Source organism: Aspergillus aculeatinus (genome assembly GCF_003184765.1).
Source record: "Aspergillus aculeatinus CBS 121060 unplaced genomic scaffold BO66scaffold_80, whole genome shotgun sequence".
Taxonomy (NCBI): domain Eukaryota; kingdom Fungi; phylum Ascomycota; class Eurotiomycetes; order Eurotiales; family Aspergillaceae; genus Aspergillus; species Aspergillus aculeatinus.
In genome coordinates, this window is record NW_020291549.1 from 25,016 (window position 1) to 49,664 (window position 24,649).

At 52.3% G+C, this 24,649-nt stretch overlaps 7 protein-coding genes across 7 annotated transcripts; 4 read left to right on the forward strand and 3 right to left on the reverse strand.

Annotated features, from left to right (window-relative positions):
* Positions 1-76: 76 nt before the first annotated feature.
* On the reverse strand, positions 77-3,457 carry BO66DRAFT_240359 (uncharacterized protein). The gene is made up of 6 exons (XM_025642855.1): positions 3,201-3,457; positions 3,053-3,139; positions 2,840-2,966; positions 2,604-2,781; positions 1,945-2,535; positions 77-1,889 (listed from the first exon to the last, which is right to left on the reverse strand). The coding sequence occupies exons 1-6, from the start codon at positions 3,227-3,229 to the stop codon at positions 253-255; spliced, it is 2,649 nt and encodes an 882-aa protein (XP_025498245.1). The 5' UTR covers positions 3,230-3,457; the 3' UTR covers positions 77-252.
* A 347-nt stretch (positions 3,458-3,804) lies between these two features.
* On the forward strand, positions 3,805-5,468 carry BO66DRAFT_396174 (uncharacterized protein). The gene is made up of 4 exons (XM_025648409.1): positions 3,805-3,871; positions 3,929-4,451; positions 4,552-4,641; positions 4,729-5,468. Exons 2-4 carry the CDS (start codon positions 4,071-4,073, stop codon positions 5,026-5,028), a joined length of 771 nt encoding a protein of 256 aa, XP_025498246.1. The 5' UTR covers positions 3,805-3,871; positions 3,929-4,070; the 3' UTR covers positions 5,029-5,468.
* Positions 5,469-5,473: 5 nt separating this feature from the next.
* BO66DRAFT_240397 (FTFMHR domain-containing protein) lies at positions 5,474-8,427 on the reverse strand (the record flags this gene model as incomplete). Its single annotated transcript, XM_025642856.1, has 3 exons — positions 5,474-8,094; positions 8,158-8,212; positions 8,293-8,427. Coding segments are annotated over 3 exons (2,663 nt in total), but the record flags the coding sequence as incomplete, so codon positions are not given.
* Positions 8,428-11,042: 2,615 nt separating this feature from the next.
* BO66DRAFT_240529 (STE11 family mitogen-activated protein kinase kinase kinase) lies at positions 11,043-14,615 on the forward strand. The gene is made up of 4 exons (XM_025642857.1): positions 11,043-11,494; positions 11,554-11,627; positions 11,696-11,847; positions 11,899-14,615. Exons 1-4 carry the CDS (start codon positions 11,313-11,315, stop codon positions 14,218-14,220), a joined length of 2,730 nt encoding a protein of 909 aa, XP_025498248.1. The 5' UTR covers positions 11,043-11,312; the 3' UTR covers positions 14,221-14,615.
* Positions 14,616-14,641: 26 nt separating this feature from the next.
* On the reverse strand, positions 14,642-16,551 carry BO66DRAFT_396176 (mitochondrial 54S ribosomal protein uL5m). Its single transcript, XM_025648410.1, has 3 exons — positions 16,108-16,551; positions 15,260-15,949; positions 14,642-15,061 (listed from the first exon to the last, which is right to left on the reverse strand). Exons 1-3 carry the CDS (start codon positions 16,356-16,358, stop codon positions 14,938-14,940), a joined length of 1,065 nt encoding a protein of 354 aa, XP_025498249.1. The 5' UTR covers positions 16,359-16,551; the 3' UTR covers positions 14,642-14,937.
* Positions 16,552-16,745: 194 nt separating this feature from the next.
* BO66DRAFT_385480 (ubiquitin C-terminal hydrolase family protein) lies at positions 16,746-19,989 on the forward strand. Its single transcript, XM_025646143.1, has 5 exons — positions 16,746-17,228; positions 17,313-17,402; positions 17,468-17,842; positions 17,901-18,525; positions 18,579-19,989. Exons 1-5 carry the CDS (start codon positions 17,160-17,162, stop codon positions 19,712-19,714), a joined length of 2,295 nt encoding a protein of 764 aa, XP_025498250.1. The 5' UTR covers positions 16,746-17,159; the 3' UTR covers positions 19,715-19,989.
* Positions 19,990-20,200: 211 nt separating this feature from the next.
* Positions 20,201-23,609, forward strand: BO66DRAFT_385484 (vacuolar protein sorting protein DigA). The gene is made up of 2 exons (XM_025646144.1): positions 20,201-20,538; positions 20,620-23,609. Exons 1-2 carry the CDS (start codon positions 20,322-20,324, stop codon positions 23,376-23,378), a joined length of 2,976 nt encoding a protein of 991 aa, XP_025498251.1. The 5' UTR covers positions 20,201-20,321; the 3' UTR covers positions 23,379-23,609.
* Positions 23,610-24,649: the final 1,040 nt, after the last annotated feature.

Below are 24,649 nucleotides of genomic sequence, written 5' to 3' on the forward strand. Positions count from 1 at the left end.
TTTGTTCATTCGTTCAATCTGTCATCTGCTTTCGTCTCTCTGTCCATTTCAGGTCTGCGTATATGCGGAGATACTACGCGTATATCGGCGACTAAAAGGATCTAGAGAGGGGATCCTAGCAGAGAAGAGAGACGAACAGAAAGGTTGAGGTTGTTGGGAACCCGCTGTCATTCGCTGGTCTCAATCGCATAATCGGCAGATTTGGACAGAAGTCATGGCGATTCATCGACTAGACAAAGCACGTCGGCAGGATCAACCGCCGTGGCCATAGCGAGTGCTATTCTGACCAATAGCACCGTACTGTGGAGAAGATTGGCGGGCACTGCTGTTGAAGCCAGAAGAGCTAGGGTAGCCTGCGCCGGAGGATAACGTGCTGGCAAGGAAGGCATCATTGGCCCAGGATGAGTTGATTAGACCGCTAGGCGAGCCCATGTTTGGTGCTGCTGCCGACGGTTGGTTGGTGGGAAGAACGATCGACCCCCCACTGACACCCGTCTCTAGAAGTGCTCGGTCCCATGCAAGACCGGAAAGCCGGTGGCTCTGGGTTGATGGACTCGAGGAGGGTATCCAGGAGGAGGGGACCGTGCCTGTGCCTGGGCCGGGGATGCGGTGGAGGTATCCAGCGGCTGGAACTTGGTTCATCAGACTCTGGCGAAGCAGTAGCTCGTTCGCAAGTGGCTCGTGAGATGGGTAGTGGCTCGACGGGCTGCCGATGCTTCCCGATAGTGAATGAGTTGGGTACCGATGTCCGAGACCAGGAGGGGTTCGAGGAGAGGGAGCATCACCGCCGAGGCTGGAAGATAGGGTTGTGTTCCAGATGCTGGGAATGCTGGGAAGCGCAGGCCGTGCAGTATAGGGCTGGGATGACGAAACACGGGCAAGAGGGGCCGAGCCGCTGGCCACGGGCGGCGCAAGTCCTGGAGGGGCGACCGGAGTCTGCCGAGGAAGAAGATCCTCGCGGAAGATTGTCTCCGTGCTCGGATCGAAGTACTGACTTGATGGCCGCTGCCGGCTACCACCTTGCGGAAGAGTCAGGCTTTCTGGCACGCTCGAGGCGTTCTCGTACGTGTCCGAATCAACCAGACGTTCCACGCCTTCGAGTATGCGGTTCATACTGGCAGACATCGATGCCGACTGCGATCCACCGTAAACACTCGGAGCGTCTGGAGCGTGGTTTAGATCGAGGTTGGCTTGTTGTATTTCCTCGCGCTCAACACTCGCGGAGGACAGCGTGTGATTGTGCCCCGCGGGACTGGCAAAAAACTGCGAAGGGAGGTCTTCCTCCTTGTAGATGAAAGTCTTCTTGTCTTCGTCATCAACAAGTGCGATGGGGATTTTGTTGCTGACTACCAAATCCAAGCCATCGATCACAAACTCGCGGATTCGGTAGAGCATTTCCATGTTGGGGTGGTTACGTTCCACACCTGGGTCGTTCATTCGAGGCTTCTGTTGACCATTGGAACCCAGGTATCTGCGACAAGTTGTGTCCTTGCTCAGGGGCGCAAAGGCCAGAGTCTCTTCGTCTTCTTCCAAAAGATAGTCGATTTCGGGAAGGTGCACTACGTCGAAAGTTGAGGCCAGAAGAGTCAATGTGTTGGCGTATATCTTCCAAAACTCCGTGATTTGAACCGCCAGAGGTGTATCCTTTTCTTGTTTGTGCGCTGCTAGCAAGTGGCTGACCGTGAGCAACCAGGAGCTGTAGTTTCGGAGTGCGGGAAGAACCCGACGAGCGACCACAGTGACCTTGTCAGGACCGGTCTGCACGTCTTTGTTGCTCGAGTCTTCAACAGCAAATCGCTCTACTTCTGCAAGAAGAATCTGAAGCAGGGTGAAGAACGTCTTCACATTGATCCGCTGAAAGAAAGCGCGCGCATTGGACACGGACTCCTCTAAATCTTGGTTCAGTGCATGACACTTGGACATTTACGCCATTAGAAGACTTACCGTTCGAGCGTAACGTAGAGAATTCTTCTGCGCTGATGTTGATTAGAACGAATTTCTGTAAAGTGCCTTCGAGCGAGCGTTCCTTCAAGTCAACAGCGAGTTGATTGAGTACTTCGCTCTCCAGCTCGTCATGCTCTGGGAAATCGACCCCCTTATAACATTGCGCATGCAGATATACAAACCAAGGAGCCAATGCTCTGCCGGGAATCCCAGCATCTTCAGGACGGATCAGCTCCCGCTTGGCCCATGCACTCATGACTTTTCTAAACTCGATCTCCAGGTTACCCTTAGCTGACGGGTGCGGCTCCTGGGCTGCTAGAGCCCTATACAAATGATACGTAGCGCGAAGGTGATTGCCATCAGCCAATGCAATGACTGCTAGCTGATTATGCGACGCGCCAGAGGCTGGGTATATCAGAGTAGCCAGGTCATAGTACCCGATCGCGGGCCCCCAATTGCGCTCCTTTGTGACCAGCTCGGTCTCGCGATAACGGGAAAGATCGCCGAGACGAATCAAAGTCGCATGGCATGATTGAAGGATCCGCTTTCTGAGGGCTTCCGTAGGTTGCAAGGGCGGCTCCGCCGACAGATCTGTGAAGGGTTTAGACTCCAGAAAACGGTGGGTTCGCCAAAGTTGACGGGACCGGCAGTTTGCTCACTGTCGAAATTGAATTTCCGGGCAACCTTTTCCAGCTCCGGAATCCCGCCGACATGGGAGGACAATTGTTGGATGTAGCCTCGATAGAATCGCTGACTGGATTTGATAAATTCGAGGTAGTGCTTCTCGAGCTTCCGTTTCTCTACCGGTTTCTTCTTCTTCCCGTTTTCCTCGCGGAACTGCCATGGCACACCAGGGATTAGAGACGGAAGCAGACAGGGCCACCGTAGGACTCACGCGAGACAGCAATTTACGGAATCGGGTGTTGATTTTGAGATGACTATCCCAGAGGCGTCCTTCGACATCCACGGAGCGGGCGGCGTCGAGGTCCTGAAGAATAGCATTTTGGCAAGCGGAGCGAAGTCTGCGACGGACGAGGATGACAAGACAACGGTCAGATCAGTTTTGCGCGCAACAGGAGGACGGCGGAAGGGAAATTCAGTTACTGACTCCGACAGGTGATGGGAGATTTCGGCAAACGTGGGCTCTTTTTCGGCAAGGCTCTTCAAAAGCTCTTTCTCGAGATTGAGCGCAGTTCTGTGCGATGCAAGGATTAGACCGACGCAGAGGGCGGGGGGAGAACGCGAGGGTGACTGACTGCCACGTATCCTGGAACGCGGACGCCATGCTCAGGAGATGAGATCACCGGAGCCCGCTTCACCTCCACCGTTGACTTCGCCGTCAGATGGCTATGGCTGGTTGAGAGCGTGCGGGCGACAAGGGCAGTGAACGATCCATCAGTTAGTGATAGTATATACAGAACGAGCGCGGTGAGCGGGGACGGTATGCAATTTCCAGAACGTCAGGGAAGAGGAGGGGGTTGTGAATCAGTGACCCCGATTGGCAGCACACATAAAAGAAGAAGTGAGAAGAAAAGAAAGTTAAGAGAAGCTCCAAAGGGAGGGTAGTGATAAATCCAATTCAGGACGAACAACGGAGGGGTTGAAGGCCGCCGCTCGCTGAAGGGAAAATCCCATGAGAACTTTATGACGGGGGGGAACTTTTCTTCTCGAGGCAGACAAAATAGAATCTAGTTAAGGTAAGAATAATGCGGCACTGCGGGAGGAACGGAGAGGCAGGCGGTCAGGCCTATCCACCCAATAGAGTCAGCCGTGGCCGGACTACTAGTAGGTAACTTATAGATCAGGTGGATTATAACTTCCACATCTCCAGCTTACCTGAATCGAATTACTTTCGACTTCGAGATACATGGTCAAAAGACTGGCACGAGTTCCTCTCAGACTCACTGCTTCGTCGTTAGATAAATATGTAAGTACTGACTCCACCCCAACAGCAACTGGAAAAAATCCTGACCCATCTGCACAGGCAGAAAGATTGACCTCCCTTCCACCAATGGATGGTCCAAGTGTCACGCCATTGCTGCAGAGTGAACTATTACCTCGCAACCGACCTATCACTGTTGCAAATTCTCTCCTCAAACGCAGGACGGACAGCAAGTTCGGCCAACATGTCCATCAAACGCGCCCGCAGCGACTCCGACTCGCCTGCCGCCGCCGCCGCCGATCTGTTGTCGTCCGAGGAGGATGGGGGTCCGTCGTGGCCAGCATCCCCAGCATCCTCCACCGCGCCCTCTCTCGGACGCTCCAAGGTGCACTTACCAGACACGGCCGCTCCGGTTGCTGAAGTCATGCACTGCTCCCTCCCACCGCACCGCGAGACCATCGCCTTCGCCTCCTACGACGATTACGAGGTCCATTACCGGCAGTCACATGTCAACCGCTGCTCCCAATGTGGGAAGAATTTCCCCACGGATCGTTTCCTGAATCTTCACATCGAAGAGAACCATGACGCCATCGTCGCTACGCGACGGGAACGAGGCGAGAAGACGGTATGAGGATTTCCCTTCCCATTCCCGCAACCTAAACCACCTAACCTTTTTGTCTGGCCTAAACCGCTGACCCTGCATTGCTGTTGGGGGGGAATTCCAGTACGGGTGCTTCATCGAGGACTGCGAGCGCAAATGCTCGACGCCTCAGAAACGCAGAATGCACCTCATCGACAAGCACATGTTTCCCAAGGTATGGGCGTGGCCCTTCCCGTCGTTTGCCGCGTACTCCGGCGTCCCTTTTGGTGGGCTTGTTCTAATTCTCAGAACGGACGAGCAGACATACAATTTCTACATAGTCAATGATGGGATTGACAAACAGACCTCGTTGTTGCGGCCAACCAAGACGCACCGGCGCCGTCTATCTACTACGCCAGCCTCGCCCCAGGAAGGGCGGCTGAGGAACAGACCGACGTCTGGGACCTTTTCGAGCGCGAACTCGGGTGTGCAACATACTCTCGCGACTCCCGCGGTCGCCGATGAGATAGAGATCGCCGAGCTGGAGAAGTCCATGTCTGCGCTGCGATTCGTGCCATCCAGTGTTACGAGGAACCATGGCAGGGTTGGAAGGAGATCTTGACCTTGCGGTAGCTCGGCATATAGCTTACGTCCTACCTGGAAGATTGAAGCAGGCACACGAACAGAATCTGTGATTCTTCACAGTTTTCTGACGCCGGATCATTCGATAACTCATATTGCTTTTTTCGGCGCCTTGCTCAAATTGGGAACCAGGTCACATAGCAAAAGGGACTCTCCAGAAGGACCTGCAATAACTATCACATGCGGGGAAGAGCATCGATGACGTTCCTGTTCCTTCGTGGTATCAGAGCCTAAAGACTCCCTCCCGTGCCGGAAAGCACCTGCCATAGTCGGCAGATTGAGACTCATGTCACAGGCGAGTGACCACGGCGCAGGAGTTCGCTCTGCTCCAGAAGACATAGCAAGACATAGCAAATCATAACCTATCTATATACAGGGGTAATAAAGGAATATGAAGACTTCGAGCAGCGTGGGTATACAGCAACATGATATATCGTTCCCAGTAGAATAGCCAAAGGATCAACATGACAATCTAGGAATCGGAAGCTATTGTTCGGAGGGCCTTGGTGACAAGCAAATGTCCAAGCCAAAGGACGCTGCAGTGTCCCATAGTAATTCCACGGCGTGGAGCGGTCATGGTGTGGTTTCAAGAAGATCAGCATAGGCATCTAGGCTTGAACCAACCAGGTCTACTATGGCCCAGCTAGTGTTTCCCTTGAAGGTTCGTGCCCACACGCGAACGATAGCCACACTCAGCTGTTTTGCTTTGTATGGATTGGCAATGAAATCCATATCCGGTGCTCCCGGCGGATCTACAGCCATGTCGGTTTCGTCCATCATGCTCTTGATCCAGAGGAGTAACTTTCTCTCGTGGTCTGAGAGCCTTTGCTCAGCATGGGTCACTGGTATTGAGAGCAGCCATCGGCTGAGAAGGAAAGCACATTCTAGACTACAGAGGGAATGCTGAATGCTCCAGAAGAAAGAATGGGTTCTGGCGACGAAGTCGATGCCTAGACGCACCGGAATCGAAAGTGCGTGAGCAGAATGTAGTAGAGCCATAATTAGGCGAGGACTCCGAGCTATGAGCGGCGATTCACTGAGGGCCCTTGCTATCTGGCCTGGATCCTGCGTCATGAGGCGACGGCAGGGTCCCAGGTCCACATGCAATCGAATGTATGCGAGGCCCAGCAGAGCGGTCGATGTGAATGCAATTGGTCCTGCTGGGTTCTGTGGATCAATGCTGGACTCGGGAGTGCGTTTCCATAGTGCCTTCCACGCGCTCAAAGAATTATCTAGGACAGACAGATCTTCGCCCCTCAAGCTGGTACCTTGCATAGTCGGTGCAGAGAGACAGAGCTGGCGTGCAAAGAATATTTGCTGGATGAGAGCGTGAATGAGAATATAGTTTCCGAGGGGAGATATGGGTGCGGTCGGGCCCGACAAATTCGACTTGAGGAACAATTTAGCAAAAGCGTCCTGGAAGGGGACATCAGATCCATGTCGTATGCGGGCCACCCGCCGCCACTGAGCCGCGTTGGTTGCTTTCCAGACATCATGCGAGCACGGCATGTTCAATTTCAACTCCGCATTCAGAATCAGAGGGGGGATGTTGTACATAATAGAATGTAGGTTGAAGAAACAATACACGATGAGTTTCGTGCGTCGGTTGCCTTCTCTCCGGACCCACTCTTCCCAATTGTTAGGATCTGGGCTAGGAGGTGGCTCTGACAGACCATGCTCTCTGACCAGTCTTGCCAGAGTGCTCTGAAGCGAGAGGATTTCCCTCAGTAATTCGGGGTGTCTTTCCCAAGAAGCGAAAACCGTGAGCAAAAGGAAGGTTCGGATGACTTCCATATGGGCATCTGAGTCCTCCGCCGAGTAACCCGAGGGATCTGCTGGATATGGGGTGTGGTGGTGATGGTGAGATTGGGCTTGATGGTGTTGCTGAAACGGGCTACTGGCATGGTTAGATGTGGTGGAGGAGTCACGAGAGTTATGGTAACCCGATCCCGGTGATAAATAGTTCCATGTCGGGCAGGCGACTTGCTTGCTATCTCTTCTGTGAAGACGCTGAAGCAGGATGGCTTTTGCCGCATGGAATAGCTCGATCCCTCGGTTGTTTTCGAAGCGGTAATGGGACCCCGCTGCTGCCAATGCAAGAGTAAGCTCCGGAGAGCATTTTGCGACAGAAAGGGTGGGGACATGAATAAAGGGGAGGTGTTCGTTCAATCCATTGATATAGCCGGCAAAGAAGCGCGACAAAGCGTGCCTTGAGGGTGGGACAAAGTTCTTGGGCAGTATATAAGCAAATGCCTCAAGTTTAGAGACGAAAACTTGACGATCAGCATTGGTTATATCCCACGCGGCGCGAGGTCCCTCATCCGCGAAGCCAAGGCGATCATCCACTTCATGCGGTTCTGGCTGCAAGGATGGCAATCGGGACCCGAAATTCGAGAATGATGGTGGGTCATCTGCTGCCGTTCGTGGATCACTGTGAAGCTCCGGACCGAGCCTCCCCATCTCGCGAACAGACGGCTTAGTCTCCATGGGAAGTGTGGTCGGCAACATCGGCTCTTCGACCGAGGAGAAAACCCCCGAGTCCCAGTCTGATGAGAGCCCCACACTCTCCAAGAAGACGGTGAAGTCTTGGACTGGGTCGCCTAGATCAGCAAGGTCCAAGATCGAGGGTTCCACGCCATAATTATCAGTTATCGCTCTTTCCGGAATATGGGCGAGCGGCTGAGGAGGCGCCACGTTTTGCGAGGATTTCCGTAATGACTCAAGACTCTCCTGTTCACCCTCAAGAGCAACATGACTCGCAGCATGCGAGAGAAGATTCAGGTCATAGCCCCACGATGGATTGAAATGAGTTGTTTCCACTAGGGGAGGGGGTTGCACTTGCACTTCTGGCGGAGGCTGTGGAATCGGTTGCGAGTGCAGTGGGACAGCGTCGGCAAGCTCTAGCATACGAGACTCATGATGAGAAGGCTGGATTATAGATGAGGGCGTCTGAGGAACATCCTGGTTGTTGTTCTGCGTGCGGTGATCTCGACCGGCGGCAGTTTCCGCAGGGTGGACTAGCCGCTCGTGTCGTACGAGCAGGTCACTATCGAAATTTCCCCCATATTAGCGCGCATGAACCTGGATGCCACGGGGATGAGAAGTATACCTTCTGGCAAATGATTTGGAGCATATATCACACGAGAAAGGCTTCTCCTTGGTATCTATGGGATCAGATAGTCAGAAACTCATGTGTAGACGGGCAAAAGCCTCCTGAGGAGAGTTCGAGAGGGGGTTACTCAACGGGTGCGGAGATGGCGCTGAAGGTGTTCCAGGCGCGCAAATGATCTGCCGCAATATTCACAAGACAGAGACTTGCGATGAGCCGGGGCACTCTTCTTCCTCACTTTGCCTGGGTTGGCTCTTTCGTCCTCCATGGCGAATGGCCGTGGAATTGGACCATGTCCTTTTTGATGGGATTACAGGCGAGCGGGGAAGAAAAACTGTGGGGTCGACATGAGGGGGGTTTTGCAAAAGGTCGGTCACGTGGTAGGAGCAACGCCCCGACCGGAAACCCTACTTTGTACGGAGTACTCTGGTACTGTACGTACTGTACCTGTGAAATATTGGTGCACTTGATTCTACGTATCCTGAGCACAGGTAGTAATGGTCACTCATCGCCTGTTCGGGGAATCTTTCCCCGCCTCAGCTTCAAATGCTGCATGTCTCATAGACAGACATTCACGAGTACGGCCGCAGCTGCATTGTCCCGGTTGGCAGTCCCCGTGCGTACTGTACATCCTTCCTCTGCGATCGAGCGACTCCGCCATCCCCACTGGTGCGGAGATGTTCACTTAGGGTGATCAAATCCGCCAGCGCACTCGAAGCGTCTCCTCATTTGGGCCAGTTTGCGAGGAGATTGAATGGGGACATGAATGGGGTAAATCAATGATTTCCGTTTTTTCCCACAAGCACTCGACATTGCCAATTGAAAAAAAACCGGTGAGGGGAAAAGGAAAAGAACCGGAGTTGGTACAGTAGAGCGGCCAGCCCATAGATCTATAAATTGTTCCACAACTCCCGGAGAAATGATGGTTTTGTTCCAAGCCTGGACGTGAAACACTTCGCACTGATCTTCTGACGCTGACAGAATGCGCAGATATGTCAGACATGTCTGATTAACTACTCGGAAGGGATTTGGAGAGTGTTCTGAAATCCCACCTGCATTGTTACTCAGGGTGCATCATGATCCCGATATAGAAGCCTGTCCTAGGATGTCCCCCTTTTCGCCTGTTGAGGCCAGTCAGTGTGGGGTTTCTGGAAGAAGGCTGAATACATCCCTTTACACTACTTGTTATCGAGGCCGGAATGACTACATGTCAACACCTAGTTATATATATAGACATGTATACGAGGGTAGGGTGAACCTTAATGAAACGCAGGAGTTGCCGTTGAACAGGCTGCATTCATACAAGTAGATAGACCACTCACTGTACTCCGTACTCCGTACTCTATTACGGTAAATCGTGCCTGGAATACCCCTTTCTTGTCAGCGACTCACTAGGTGATAGCTAGCTATCAGGGTTAGTACGAATCTGCTGTTCCTGCAAGATCCTTATGGTAACTGTGAAGCCATCCCCACCATAGCCAAAGCTTGGCGAGTCAGGACGTGGTAGGATCAACCTGAAGAACTGCCCCTTGAGTGATAGAAGGGGGGCGTTGTGAGCCTACTCGACCGTAAGACAGAATGACGTGCCGATGGCCAAGTTAGCTGGTGAAGTGGTTACAAGTTCCAACAATACCTGGCAAATCTCCGGGTTGAGCGAAGGGAGGGTTGGTGCCCGGTCCGATGTTCAATCGATTGTTACCCCCGCGGAATCGACCACAACCACAACAACAACAACAACTGCTTTCTGACCTCTGCTGGTGGCCAACAGGCAGTGGTCAACTTACAAGCATGAAGAATAATGAAAGGCAGAGGTTATGATTGGTTTGTTATGGGATTTCTTTTCTCTTCTTGTTTTTTTCTTTCCTTCGTTCTACACGAACCAGGACCATGGAACCTCCCCTAAGAATAGGCGGGTATGGGGCGCGGGCGCGGGCGATAAGGTGCGGGTTGGGAAGTTGAGGAGTGAGGACGGACGGACGGGGGTGGAAGACCGAGAATCAGTTTAATCAGTTCAATCGACTTGAGGAACAGCGAGAGTTCATTGTTTCAGGTTTGGGCCCCTTGACAAATCATCCGCCGGCGGCGTGTTTGAGAATGATCCCGCAGTGGACAGTGGACAGTGGACGACGAAGAGGAAGAGAAGACGCATGTCGGAAGGTGCCCATCGTCCCCGACCGATCGGCCTAAACAACCCGCTGTGCGCTCTCGCCCTTAGCCCAGATCCATTAAACCCATCCATGATTTCTTCCAGTCTCTATCTATGAAAACTTCCCCTCTCCCCCCCCTCAACACCAAAGGAGATACCCAGAGACACAACCAGAGAGGCACAGAGACAGAAAACTACCACAGGCGAGGTGGCTGTCTTGTTTTCAAACTTGTCTTGTCTGCCTATCTCGCCCCATCAAAGCCTCCTCCCCCTCCCCTTTTCCATCTATTCCTTTCTCCGTCTTGTTCCCATTCCCATCCCCCCCCCCCCCCCCCCCTTTTTTTTTTTTTTTTTTTTTTTTTTTTTTTTTTTTTTTTTTTTTTTTTTTTTTTTTTTTTCTGCCAATCTTCCACCCCCACGTCTAGCCTCGACGCTTGGACTGGTCCTTTGTTGGACCATTCTTTCTCTCCTTCTTCTTTTGACTGAACAGTGATTTGCCATCAAAAGCAAGAGAATCCTAGCCTGCAGGACATCTCACCTGGTGTGAGCGAGCGGAGAGCCCAAGTGAGCCTAGGCCGGGCAGATCACGAAGCCACTGCCTATAGTGCTAATCTGCTGCCAAACATCCCCCGTGCTCTTCGATCGATTGAACTGTAAGTTCAGTACTCTAATTAGTATCTTCTCCTCCTCGACCGCTTGTCGCATCGTGCATCACTCCTCTATCGCCATCCCCCCCCCACCTCTGTGCTAACTCCGCTAACATGCACTATCACAACCAGATATCAAATTCGTACAATGCATTAGACCCCACACACAATCTCAGTCGAGATCTCAACTCACAGTCGCCGTTTGGGAGATATCGTTCAGCTTGTACCCCGCGACCACACCCGACCTCTACGCTCAGGTTCTCTATCGACCGTGGGCTCAGACCTATATCCGAATCTCTGACCCGACAAAATAACATCGGAGCGATTTTGTCGTTCACCTGTTCTCGAGCAAAGTCGCCAACATGCTGGCAAAGGCCACATACAACCCGTTGGGCCTGCAATCCACGCAAACACCAACGACTTCTTATTACACTGGCTCGTTGCAGAAGGCTGGTGGTCATGGTGATCCCCAGGGTGGCATGTTGTTTACCAGTCCGACGGAGTCAGAATTTTCGGATCCGCCCGACGGCCTTGACGCTGTACGGTGAGTCGCTCATGTAAACGTGCCCGTTTCAGGGTCGAGCAAACGCTCATTGGTACTAGGTCATGGGATGAGAAGCAGGTGGTTGCCTGGCTTCATAGCATAAATTGTGGTCAATACGAAGCTCTGTTCAAAGGTACATACACCTGCAGCAATCCACCCCTCATGGTATCATCCAGATTCTTGCAGACTAACAAGCCATAGCGAACAATGTTAACGGTAACAATCTAATCGAATGTGATCAAAAAATACTTCAAGAAATGGGCATCAAGAAAATCGGTGACCGCGTCCGCATCTTCGTCGCAATCAAGCAACTGAGGAATAAGTCAGTCCTCAACCGAAAGCAAAGAACGATGGTAGGTTTGACACTACGCTGTCTGACATCTCCCGTGCTGATCTGATTACAGAATCAATTGGCTGCGCTGGAATCCGTATCTTACACAGCTCCCTCATCCGGGACATCACGCCAATCCAATCAGCGACCAACAACGAGTACACGCCGCATGTCTCGAGCCGCTGAAAGTAGCTCTCATAGCTACTCCGCCGGCCGGTCATCGTCGCGACCCGGATCGCCTTTGCGTGCTCAACAGTATGTCGCAAGCAGTCCAATGGAAACCGGGCGGAAGGAGCAGGGTCCAGGGTACTTTAGCCATCCCTCATCTGCCGGGTCGATGACCAGCCGAAAGCCAAGCACTCCCAGCGAAAATGGTCACAACAATCGAAATGGCTCGCATTTGAGACAGAACCCTAGCCTCGATGGCTTGACGATGGGACAGTTGCCGACGAACTCGCCCGTCATCAGAGTGATATACACTGGTGGTCAGACCAAAGTGCTTGACATCAAACATTGCAAAACAGCAGATGAAATCATCCTGTGCGTTCTAAAGAAACTACAGCTTCCGGAGCATCAGTATCGCAATTATTGCTTCTATGTGATGGATGGCCTAGAACCTGATCCCTCCAACTGCAGAAGACTTGCGGACCATGAGCTTATGGAAATCTGCGAAAGCAGTCACAGGCCGGAGCGCGGCCGTCTTATTCTTCGCAAGATCCATGCTGGAGAACCAGATACGGATGAGCTCCGTCGGGCTTCTCAGTTCGCGGTAGATGAAAGTCAGGTTGCTCACATGAACGCCTTGAGCAGTTCGAATGTGCGCAACCAACTCAAAATTCAGCAGTTAACTGGTGAGTCTTGGCTTAACATCAGACAGCCGATGTCTCCTGTCTCGTCTCGACAGAATTTGACACCGAGTGAGCATGAAGGGCGGTCCGTCAACATGGAACGCCCTTCTCCTTCTGCTGCCAAGTTGCGGTCGTTCTTCGGTGCTCGACCTCCAAGTGAGATGATTATCCACGAGATTACATCGTACTTCCCAAGTCATCACCGGGAGGATATTGAGAAGACGATGCGTATGTCTGTCCGGAGGTCGCAGCGCTTGAGCCGTGCAGCAAGTCGCCTTAGTGTTGTCAGCAATACTAGCTATGCGTCTAGTCTGAGGGACGCGCCGCCAATGCCAAGCATAGCAGATACCTGGCTCAACGCCGGAGGAACACCGACCCGTGCATCGAGACCTCTCTCCGTGTCCAAATTCAGTCTCCCGTCAACAACCTACAGAGATTCCATCGCCTCCAGCTCCTTACAACCACTACAAGAAGAGTCGCCAATCGAGCCGAATCGCAAATCATATGTTTCGTTCGATAGTGGTTCTGATGATCCTACAACCTCCCGTCAGAGTCTTCTCGATGAGAATGCAAGTGTCGCTGCAACTGACGGCGGCTCGCTCAATGAACGATTGAGTATTCTTGTGGCTGAAGATGGGGAAGAGGAGGATGATGGTCTCAACGACTTCTTGGCAGGAAACAATTTCGCCCCGAAGAACTGGATGAAAGGTTCTTTGATTGGAGAGGGCTCTTTCGGCAGCGTGTTCCTCGCACTACACGCGATCACTGGAGAGCTCATGGCCGTCAAGCAAGTCGAGATTCCCTCTGCGACCAAGGGGACGGAGTTCGACAAGCGCAAGAACAGCATGGTCACCGCGCTTAAGCACGAGATTGAACTTTTGCAAGGAATGCACCATCCCAACATCGTGCAGTATTTGGGTACCGCTGCTGACGACCAGTATCTGAATATCTTCTTGGAATATGTGCCAGGAGGATCTATTGCCACCATGTTAAAGCAGTACAACACCTTCCAGGAGCCTCTGATCAAGAATTTTGTTCGACAGATCTTGGCGGGGTTGTCCTATCTCCACAGCTGTGACATCATTCATCGTGATATCAAGGGCGCCAACATCCTTGTAGATAACAAGGGAGGCATCAAAATCTCCGATTTTGGTATCTCAAAACGGGTGGAAGCATCGACTCTTCTTGGTGCTCGTGCCAGTGGCACCGGTGGAGGTCACCTGCACCGCCCCTCACTTCAGGGCAGTGTCTACTGGATGGCACCGGAAGTGGTTCGTCAGACGGCACACACGAAGAAGGCCGACATCTGGAGTCTGGGCTGTCTGGTGGTGGAAATGTTCATCGGGGCCCATCCCTTCCCCGACTGTAGTCAGTTGCAAGCCATTTTCGCTATTGGCAGCAATAAAGCCCGACCGCCGGCCCCTGAGCATGCCAGCCCGGAGGCCGTGGATTTCCTGGACCAGACATTCCAAGTCGACTACGAACAGAGGCCGTCAGCGGACGAATTACTGACCTGCCCTTTCTTGAAGACTCCTCTTGCCGGATAGTGTCCTGTCGGTTCTATGGACGACGGCTCCTTTACTCTTCACATTTTTCTTTCCTATATTGTTATTGGTTGGCTTTGATATTTCAATACCCCTTTGTTTTGCGTGGCCTTAGTCTACTTGTTTAATTGCATGTTTGGGTTTATTGCACTCTCTTTGACTTCTGGTGTTTGCATTTGCATCTTGTTTGTGGCCCACTTGGCTAGGACGAGCATGTTAACGACTGTCGATTCTCTGGACACGGCAAAAGTGATCTACATGGCGTGTACAAAAGCATTCGGCATGTTCTACCGAGGAATAGGTTCCTACTGGTTCCTTGTAATTAATGTCATGGCTTCTTGGAATGTGAGGAAGTCTAATCAATTTGCGCCGGAGAGAAAGCACCTTACGAAAGGGTAATCCCGAATTGACATAAGTAGACTATGTTTTCCTTTGTGTGTGGAATACAACAAACATCGGCTTGCAGAGGGTAAAGTACACACAATCAAGGTACAATCGAAAGCGATAGCGTATTTTACATAAAGAATCTAACAACACCAGAGACATACCCTCCATGTTACATGTTCAATGCCAGCCAGAAACAACCAAAATGGGAAAAGTACCAAGACCAAAAAGAATCCACTCTACAAAGTCACGACCTTGGAATCGCGATCATCTCGCCGCGCCTTGAATGAGTGAGCGAGGATGAAGCGCAGTTTCATCTACTGGGGCGCCGACATTTCAATGAATAATCTTGCCATAGAAGGGGATACCGAGAGCGCTAAGCAAAAGGCGGGCATCCTTGTCGGTTCTGGCGGAGGTGTGGATGGTGATGTGGCAACCGGGGATCATCTTGGGAGGGTACCTGGTGTTTCGAGATGTGTTAGCTAGCTTAGTCACCACGCACACGCACGTCATAAGCTTCAATGATTGCTGGGAAGGCTACTGAAAAGTGATTGGGGGGGGGGGGGGGGGGGGGGAAAAAAAAAAAAAAAAAAAAAAAAAAAAAAAAAAAAAAAAAAAAAAAAAGCGCTGCTTTTGGAACAAAGGCAAAGACACGTACATATCATAGTTGATCTCGATCTCCGGGAACAGAGCGACATGCTCGGGGTCGAGACCGAAGGTGATGTTGCCGCTGCTGTCACCGCTGCTGCCCTTGACACCCTGCCAGTCCTTGATGCGGGGCAGGACAATGTCGACCAGCTTGCCGAAGAAGTGCATCATGTTCTCGCCGTACAGGTCGGCCGTGCAGGCGACGGTGTCGCGGCCGGGGATGATCCCCCACTTCTGGACGCTGGTCCGGGACTTGAAGGTCTGCACGCGCACGTTGGAGATGGCCTGCACGGCGATACCGGCGGCGTGCAGCCAGGACGAGTTCTCCGTCGCCATGTTGACGTAGCTGTGGATGGTGATGCGCTCGAGGCGCGGGATGTTGTTGAAGTCGATGGGTTTGCGGAGCAGGCGCAGCACGTCCCCACCGCGGGGGCCCCGGAGGCTGCGGTTCTTGTGGTAGGGCGAGCTGTCGTCCCAGCTGCGGAGACGGGGCGCCTTGACGGGCGGCTTGAAGCCCGGCGGGTTGTGGACATAGAGGAGGGTGAGGATGTCCGAGGCGACGGTCGATTGCCAGGTCTGCTCGACTCGGGGAAGGGAGAATGGGCCGGGCACGTACAGTCGGGAGGAAGGGTCGGAGGGCGGAGGCGGCTGGTGAGGGTGGAGCGGACCACGGTAGTATTTGGGGGACCGGAATTGGTAACTGGTGAAGTGGGCAGTTGACTTAGCATTATGGGTATGGTTATGGTATCGTGAAGACAAATGAGGAGAACAGGCAAGAAAAGGCACTGGGAGCAACGAATCGTGTGGTCCGCAAGGAATAGTGATGGAGGAAGAGGCGCGGACAAGGGAGAGACCTACCGACTCCGGGGTAATTTGGTCTTGCGACCTCTGGCTCTGGCGATAGGATCATAAGATTGCACCAGTTCGCTGGGTGCATTTGTGGAGGCGAGGTCGGTGGATTCCAGCTCGCTCAGTTCGGCGGAGGGAGATCTCGACGATGCTTGGTCGGAGACATTGCGGCGCCAGCACAAGGTCTGAGGACGAGCAGAGGGCGCCAACGCCCGTGGCAATGACCTTGCCAAGTATCTGGAGGACTCACTGGCAGCCATTGTGAACTCCTACTCCTTTGGTGGGGGGGGAGATGGTGGTTGTAGGCTGAGATTGGAGTCGAGACTGAGATCTCCAAAAATTGTTTTTCCCGCACCGGAGATGCATCGACGACTCTTTCGGGAGTAATTGATCAGGTGACACTGGTTCCTGCTGGGTTGCCTGAACACCTTAGAGATCAGGCTGCGAGGTCAGTTCTCCACTTGTGTGATCAGTGATCACGGCTCGCCTTTCCACCCCGCCACTGGCTTATCGCAACCTAGTTGGTGAAACTGGCCACCGGAGATCTCTCTTTCGCTGTCGATCGTGTGCTACGAGTACTTGCTCATAGTATGGTCTTCTGACAGGCATCTCCTTCCTTCCCTTTCCTTGTCTATGGTCACTTTTGCCTCACTCACTCTTCATTTATTGTCTTGTTCATCTTTCATGTTATGGTGGTGGCGCATGTGATGTCACTGGCTTTCCTTTCAGCTGGTGCGTTAAGAGTTACAAGGTAACTGGCTACCCGATTTGTCTTTACTCAGTATTGGCTTAACAATGAATGAATTAAAGAGGAACGCTCACGGATCGGGACAATAAAAGGTCATCGTCGCCTAACCTGTCCCATCTGTCCCTTCTGATTTGTTTTATGACTCAATCAGGCGCTATCTTTGCATGCTCGATCGGAACCCTGGAGCCTGAGCAAGGATCAATATAGATCCCCTCCCCCCCCACATGTCGTCGGTTCCTCGTCGACTCCGCAATTTGCACGCTGCTTGCGCACTTCTTCCCCCCATCTAGCTAGGATTCATGCACCGTCGAAGATGAGTGGTATACACAAATTTCTCACGAGGCGTGAGCGAAATAAAGATGGAAAGTCTGGTAAAGACGAGGTAGACCCAATCCTTGAAAAAAAGCATCGTCAGCTCATTTTACCTTCTGTCGCAATTTGAAGCTAACGCTGTTTGCGACTCTAGACGTCGAATGTCCTGTCTCGTCCTCATTTCCGAGGTCTTTTCTCATCAGACAAACTCCCAACCACAGACTCAAATGAAGAACAAAAGAAGGTGACCACAGAAAATCCTGTCGCGCATCTGTTCCTGCTGAATACCTCGAGTTGACAGCCAAGTAGGTCAAGATTCTCGAGCAACGTGTCGCGCGACTCGGCATCACCGGCCTAAAGGAGGAACATTTCGTATATGCGATCCAGTCGGAGCATGCGCAAGGCGATGTGGACAAGGCTTTTGAGTTGCTTCTGCTCTTGGAGGATTCGATTGAGGGAATAATCAGAGGCTACACGCCAAGCACCAAACTTCGTGGCGCAGTGAATCGCGAAGGCGTTACTTGCTACCTGGACGCTCTACTCTTTGCGATGTTCGCCCGGCTGGATTGCTTCGAAGCTATTCTTTACAAATCTTTCAACGACGAGGCTCGTCGGAAACTTTCCATCTTATTAAGGCTCTGGGTCAACATGCTGCGGTCTGGAAAGCTTATCACCACCGATCTTGTAGGCAATCCTGTCTCCACACTATCTTTCGTTTCCCGCTGATTGGCGTGCTCCGCAGACAAAACACCTGCAAGATGCACTCGCTGAATGCGGTTGGCAAGATGCAGCGAGACTACGACAACAGGACACGTCCGAGGCATTCACGTTCATCACGGAAAAGCTAGAGCTTCCACTCCTGACACTCAAGATGGACATCTACCATACAGGAAAGGAGGATGTGAGTGGTGATCATAAGTTCATCAATGAAAGATTGCTAGAGGTCGCAATTCCCGAACCTGTTGATGGGGAGACAGTCACTTTGGAAGATTGCTTGGAGTCTTACTTCAACAACCGGATCGAGGTCAAGCGGTACTTGGAACGGCGCCACACGCTAGGCTCGACAAAATCTCTGGATTCCCTCTCCAAAGGCTGCACGACCCACGTCGAAGAGGTTGGCACGCCGCTGTCGCCCTCTTCCAGTCAGCCTCCTTCACCCCGTTGGGATGAAACTCCACCAGTGAACTCGTTGACGGAAGTAATCGAATCCGACCCCCCTCCCTACCGTCGCAATAGCATCCTTCAAGAGCGTTTCATACCAGACACGGACCATGAGAACGAGAAGGACAGCGTGCTTACATCTCAACGGAGGGGTTCCTATCGCAAAGAAGTGATGATGCCTGCATGGCAATTTTTCAGCCTGATACGTATGAGTTGTCAGTCCTACAGCACATCAAGGAATGCGCTAACGATGGTACAGCGTGGTATACAGACAACACACCCACCAGTGATGCCCAAGTCGCCGCACATTTCTCTTCTAAGCGTCCAATTCTAGGCATGTGCCTGAAACGCTATTCTATGCTACCCAACGGCAAAGCAGTCCGACTCAACACATTTGTTGATATTCCGACTGAGATTGGACTCCCCCATTTCATCAAGGATGACAACATGAATGAGGAAGGCCCGATCTACGGAAATTTCAAGCTCTCACTGCAGGCGATGGTGTGCCACCGTGGAACTTCAGTGGATTCAGGACATTACATATCCATCGTCAGGGGGACCAGTGCTGGAGCACCTCCAGCCAGCTCTCACGGATCCGAGGATGACACTTTCTCGGACACACCGAAGTACTGGATGCGCTTTGATGACTTAGCAAGCGAGCGAGTCACTTTGATCGACATTGAGCAGGCACTGAAAACCGAGTCGCCTTACCTCTTATTCTACCAGATCTTACCTATCCATGAAGATGCAGCCGCAGTTAACCTAGGCTACAAGCCGCCATCGTCTGAAACGTCCAGGGACTCACGTGAGCTAGAGGCGGCTAGCATGCCTAGGAAGTTACAGTCACTGGCGCTGGATGATACAGCTATCGATGGGATGGAGGGGCATAGATCCAGTCGGCCAAGTTTTGAGATCACCAGCCCAGATGGAGCAGACCGCACACCCGTGGATCACAATGGCAGAAAGCAAAGCGTGACATTCTCTGAAGCCTTCGAGCCTGGCCTTCAAATGCAGTCTGTTCCATCAACCTCGCCTATGCTGACACCGAGAGACGACGAGGGCAGGAATTCTTTCTCGTTTTCCCGACGAAGTTCCAGAGCAACAAGGAGCAATCCTGGAAGTCGTACCGGGAGTCAAGCCAGTGAGAACAGAATTAGCTTCAGCTTCTCGCGGTTTGCTGGTCGACTAAGCCGGGATAAGTTTGCCGAGGGGGAAGATGAAGAGTTGACGGAGAACGAGCTTGCTCCGAACGACCGCCTACCACCGCCCAGTATGGAGCGCAAGGACAGAAGCCCGAGGCGGACTCGGGATTCCGATCGATATCGGGACAAGCTCAAAGACAAGTCTCGCGAAAAGATTGGACGGAAACTGGACCGGGAGTGTACAGTCATGTGATTATGAATCGGTTTGTAATTGATGCATAGGTGATGCACTTCAGCCTTGTTGCATTTTTCACCACTGTCTTTGCTCTTGTTGTACACCAATTTCTCTGGTTTCGAAGGTTGCATGGTCGGCAAGGTAGGAGGACATTAATATTCAGTGATGATGCATGATTTACGCGTTATGAGGAAGTCTCTGGTGTTTGGAGATGTGTTGGTGTTAGATTAGACAGCATACCCAAGCCGCGAGCCTCTATAGCATATGGCGAGGCAAGCTAATGTCATTATGATACATATGTATTCATGATTGTGATTTAGACTTTGTACACGGAGTAGTAAAATAGTGCTGGTGTACACTAAGTTGATGCCTGCGCATGCCTTCGTACCTCAGGCATATACACGGGACATGCCAAGGCATCCACCGCCCGACGGACGGAGCTTCCCCCCATTTCCCGATCCTCCACTCCATTCGTCGTCATTGTTAAACTTAACTTACTACTAACTTATAACTATCAGCCAGCCACTCTCGGGTGACAGACACAACACTGTCTTCCCAACCTGACTTAAGCCCTTCAATTGTGGCACCGGTATGATATAAGTGAATATATCACTATTGGCGCATCATGGCGCTGGAGACGTCTGGCGGCTATGTTGCTCCCAGCAACCTCGCGGAACCTGGGGATTCCGCACTCTCCATGTTCGATGTCCGACATGTTCAGCTTCAGTTCCCTCTTGCAGCGGACTTTGTAGCCGCACAGGTAGCCAACAATGTGCTCATTCTAGCGTTATCAACTGGTCGTATTCTCCGTATCGACTTGGATACCCCCGAGGACATCGATGGTCAGTTCATTTCACCGCCGGAATAAGCCCACCGCTCCGCATCTTCTCGCGTCGCAATGCTAATTGAGCTTCCTGAACTAGACATCGACCTTCCGAAGAAATCCTCGGAGATTGGTGTGATTCGTCGAATGTTCCTTGACCCCTCCGCCTCTCATCTCATCATCACAACTACCCTGGGCGAGAACTATTACCTCCACACCCAATCGCGGCAACCTAGACCATTGTCGCGACTGAAAGGTGTCTCGATTGAGAGTGTCGCCTGGAATCCAGCGCATCCTACAGCGTCGACAAGAGAAATCTTACTGGGTACTACGGATGGACAGATCTGGGAAGCTTACATTGAGCCGTCGAGCGAGTTCTACCGGCGCGAAGAGAGATATGCACATGTCGTCTTCAAGGCCTTGGAGGGCTCGCCTGTGACGGGATTGTGGGCAGAATCAATCCCAACAAGGCCGGAGCTGAGACGGGTGCTTATAGCAACTCATGGCAAGTTACTAAGCTTCCTGGGGCGCACCGGGAGATACGGACGGGAGGGGGGTGGCCCTATTTACGCCGATCTATTCCAACGCGAATCGCCTGTTACTCACGAGATTCAGAAGCCCTCCGGTGCCGCACCGTCAATGCTGGCAGTCTCGCCAATTCTCGCGGATGCACAGACGACGGGAGGTGTGGCCGACAAAGAATTCGCATGGCTCAGTTCTCAGGGGGTGTTCCACGGACAACTCCCATATGCGCCTGAAAAGCTCAGCAAGCCGCTTGAAAGCGCAAGCATGCTTCCACGGTCCGTGTTCCCGGCTAGTGAATCTGCGCGCGGCGGTAAGAAGCTCATTCAGGATCCCATTACCGCCGTGACATTGTCCCAATGGCACATCTTTGCCCTAGTTGAAGGCAGGATTGTCGCTGTAAATCGAATGAGCGAGGAGATTGTTTTTGACGAGGCCGTGTTGGAACCAGGGCAAAGTGCTTTGGGCCTCCTGACGGACGCGACGCAACATACCTACTGGCTGTTCACTAGCCGCGAGATCTACGAAATTGCCGTGGAGAACGAGGATAGGGATGTATGGAAGGTCTACCTGCAGAAACAAATGTTTGATCAAGCTCTGCAGTACGCCCGTACCAGTGCCCAGAAAGATGCCGTCTCCACGGTTTCCGGTGATTTCCTTGCGGAGAAAGGCCGATATCTCGAGGCGGCCACCGTATGGGGCAGAAGCAGCAAAGGATTCGAAGAGGTCTGCTTGAAGTTGATCAACCGTGGAGAGCATGATGCGTTGCGCAAATATTTGTTGTCTCAGCTGTCAACGTACAAGAAATCCTCTTCCATGCAGCGCATCATGGTCGCAAGCTGGCTGGTTGAGGTCTTCATGACTAAGTTGAACTCCCTCGATGACAACATTGCTACCCGAGCAGAGCTTGCCGAGGGCACCAGCACTGAGGAAGTCAAGGACGAGCTTGGCACTGTCAGAGCTGAGTTCCAGGACTTTGTCACTCGGTACCGGTCCGATCTTGACAAGAAGACGGCGTACGATATCATCAGCAGCCATGGTCGTGAGGAGGAGCTACTCTTCTTCGCCACCGCGGCCAATGACTACAATTATGTTCTTTCCTACTGGATACTGCGGGAGAAATGGACGGAGGCACTCAATGTTTTGCAACGACAAAGTGACCCGGACGTGTTTTACAAGTACAGCAGTGTCCTGATGACCCACGCTGCTGCTGGACTGGTCGATATCTTGATGCGACAGACTAACCTAGAGCCCGAGAGACTGATACCTGCTCTACTCAACTATAACAAGACGGTGAATGTCCCGCTGGCGCAGAACCAGGCCGTGCGATACCTCAACTTCATCATTGTCAACCATCCGAACCCCTCCGCCGCCGTCCACAATACCCTGATATCAATCCATGCGTCCAGCGCCTCGACGTCTGAGGCGGGGCTTCTCACCTATTTGCAATCACAGCAATCCTCGCCCCCACCGTATGATGCCGACTTTGCTCTGCGTCTCTGCATTCAACACCAGCGCGTCCAATCATGCGTTCACATCTACAGCGCTATGGGACAATATCTTCAAGCTGTGGAGCTGGCTTTACAGCATGACGATATTGAACTCGCAGCAATTGTGGCCGACCGTCCGGAAGGGAACGAGAAGCTCCGAAAGAAGCTCTGGCTCCTTGTCGCGGAGAAGACAATCCGGCAGCCCGGGAAGGGTATCAAGGATGCCATCGAATTCCTCCGCCGATGCGAGCTGCTTCGCATTGAAGACCTCATTCCGTTCTTCCCGGACTTTGTCGTTATCGACGACTTCAAAGACGAGATCTGCAGTGCGCTGGAGGAATACTCTCGGCACATCGACGCTCTCCGGCAGGAGATGGACAACTCGGCACACACGGCCCGCCAGATCCGCACGGAAATTGCGGCACTTGACACGCGCTACGCTATTGTGGAGCCGGGAGAGAAGTGCTGGCTCTGCTCTTTACCTGTGCTCAGTCGACAATTCTTTGTGTTTCCCTGTCAGCACGCGTTCCACAGCGACTGCTTGGGCAAGGAGGTGCTCGAGGGCGCAGGGGGCAAGAAGAAGTATATCCGGGACTTGCAGGCGCAGCTCAGCAAAGGGTCTCTCAGTGCGGCGCGACGGGCGGAAGTGGTGCGTGAGCTCGATGGGCTGATTGCAGAAGCATGGTATGTTCTTGGCCCCAGGGCTTCAGAAGTGTCACTAACCAGATTGTCAGTATCCTTTGCGGTGACCATGCGATCAAGCAGATCGATCGGCCGTTTATTGAGAGCTCAGAGGGTGTGGATGATTGGGCGCTGTAGTCGCATTGAGTCGGGTAAGATCTGGTGATTTAAGCTTGAGTGTGTTGTGTAACGAGCGCGCATGATGGGAGCACTGCATTATGAGCGTGAAGCAATTTATCTTGATTGTTCTTTGATTCTATTTCCCAGCAAGTTGGATGGATATATATATACTGCATGCTTGGGATCATGACTCGGCTGCTGCCGCTGCTACGGAAATGACAGCCCATGAGCTAGCTACTTCGAATGCTTCAGATTCTATCTTCACGCCCACTAATTCCTCGAACGTTATTATACTTGTAAGATCATAGCGCCGTCCAACTGATTCGCATCATAGCCCCCCTCCCCCTTGAATGCACACTCACAAAGAAAAGTCCTCGATCTCCTTACCTGACCACCGATCAGCTTATGTTATTACTCAAACCCACAGACCAGCCTTGGAGTCTATACACTGCAGCTCGCAGGGCAGCATACGCGCACAGCTCCACAATCAGATCCATCCCACAGCCGATCTGCGATCGACTTACAGCTTCAGAACGCAAGCTGGTATGAACTCAAAGCATGTACTACACACACACACACACACACTGAGAATATCTTTGTCGCACAAACTTTAACAAAATGGATGCACCCGAAGACAGGTATACAGAAAGCCGAGAATAGGACTAAGTAGACTCTCCTTGGTCGCGGCACTCCCCCTCACATATGGCACATAGAATCCCAAAGCCTGTTGACGTGAGGATATATCTGCATGTGTGAGATCGGAATGTTGTACAAGGTTTTTGAGTGCTGCGATCTGGGATGTGAGATTGGAAGAATGGAGGACATCGAAGCTATCCACGTACTGTACACAGTACAGTTGTTATAGTAGGTACAGTACATTGGTGATCCAAGGCGAGACGCGAACTCAATGTTGACCTACTGTTTGTAGCTACCAAGTCATCTACTAGGATTGGACTATGCCACTGGGTGTATACCTTAGTACAGCTCAGCACTATCAGTGTTCAAATATATGGCGCACATAACTACTAGGTAAACAGCTCCAGCTCCAGCTCCAGCTACAGCAATGCAGCTCCATCGAGAACTCCGTAGTACCCACGGCGTACAGCGGACAGTACTTTCCCACCCGCCGAGTCCGTGCACAAGGACAACAATGGAACAATCAGCAGGCTAACACAAGCAAACGCAAACGCTCGCTGTTTTCCGAAAGGGGGGTGGGGCGCGAGGTTTTGCTGTACTTTTGGTCTGGTTGTGTGTGTGTGTGTGTGTGTGTGTGTGTGTGTGGCGTGCAAGGCCTGCGCACAGCAGCAGCAGCAGCAG

Excerpts from the sequence above, each read along its gene's own strand:
- BO66DRAFT_240359 (XM_025642855.1), bottom strand. The coding sequence starts at position 3,229 with ATGGCGTCCGCGTTCCAGGATACGTGGCA. Across the intron at positions 3,140-3,200 it reads GCGTTCCAGGATACGTGGCA|AACTGCGCTCAATCTCGAGA; the intron begins GTCAGTCACCCT and ends TGCATCGCACAG. Across the intron at positions 2,536-2,603 it reads CCGGAAATTCAATTTCGACA|ATCTGTCGGCGGAGCCGCCC; the intron begins GTGAGCAAACTG and ends AACCCTTCACAG.
- BO66DRAFT_396174 (XM_025648409.1), top strand. The coding sequence starts at position 4,071 with ATGTCCATCAAACGCGCCCGCAGCGACTCCGACTCGCCTGCCGCCGCC. Across the intron at positions 4,452-4,551 it reads GGGAACGAGGCGAGAAGACG|TACGGGTGCTTCATCGAGGA; the intron begins GTATGAGGATTT and ends GGGGAATTCCAG. Across the intron at positions 4,642-4,728 it reads ACAAGCACATGTTTCCCAAG|ACATACAATTTCTACATAGT; the intron begins GTATGGGCGTGG and ends ACGGACGAGCAG.
- BO66DRAFT_240529 (XM_025642857.1), top strand. The coding sequence starts at position 11,313 with ATGCTGGCAAAGGCCACATACAACCCGTTGGGCCTGCAATCCACGCAA. Across the intron at positions 11,495-11,553 it reads GACGGCCTTGACGCTGTACG|GTCATGGGATGAGAAGCAGG; the intron begins GTGAGTCGCTCA and ends CATTGGTACTAG. Across the intron at positions 11,628-11,695 it reads ATACGAAGCTCTGTTCAAAG|CGAACAATGTTAACGGTAAC; the intron begins GTACATACACCT and ends AACAAGCCATAG.
- BO66DRAFT_396176 (XM_025648410.1), bottom strand. The coding sequence starts at position 16,358 with ATGGCTGCCAGTGAGTCCTCCAGATACTTGGCAAGGTCATTGCCACGG. Across the intron at positions 15,950-16,107 it reads ACCAAATTACCCCGGAGTCG|TTACCAATTCCGGTCCCCCA; the intron begins GTAGGTCTCTCC and ends CCACTTCACCAG. Across the intron at positions 15,062-15,259 it reads ATCGAGATCAACTATGATAT|GTACCCTCCCAAGATGATCC; the intron begins GTACGTGTCTTT and ends TCGAAACACCAG.
- BO66DRAFT_385480 (XM_025646143.1), top strand. The coding sequence starts at position 17,160 with ATGAGTGGTATACACAAATTTCTCACGAGGCGTGAGCGAAATAAAGAT. Across the intron at positions 17,843-17,900 it reads AGCTTATCACCACCGATCTT|ACAAAACACCTGCAAGATGC; the intron begins GTAGGCAATCCT and ends CGTGCTCCGCAG. Across the intron at positions 18,526-18,578 it reads GCAATTTTTCAGCCTGATAC|CGTGGTATACAGACAACACA; the intron begins GTATGAGTTGTC and ends ACGATGGTACAG.
- BO66DRAFT_385484 (XM_025646144.1), top strand. The coding sequence starts at position 20,322 with ATGGCGCTGGAGACGTCTGGCGGCTATGTTGCTCCCAGCAACCTCGCG. Across the intron at positions 20,539-20,619 it reads TACCCCCGAGGACATCGATG|ACATCGACCTTCCGAAGAAA; the intron begins GTCAGTTCATTT and ends TTCCTGAACTAG.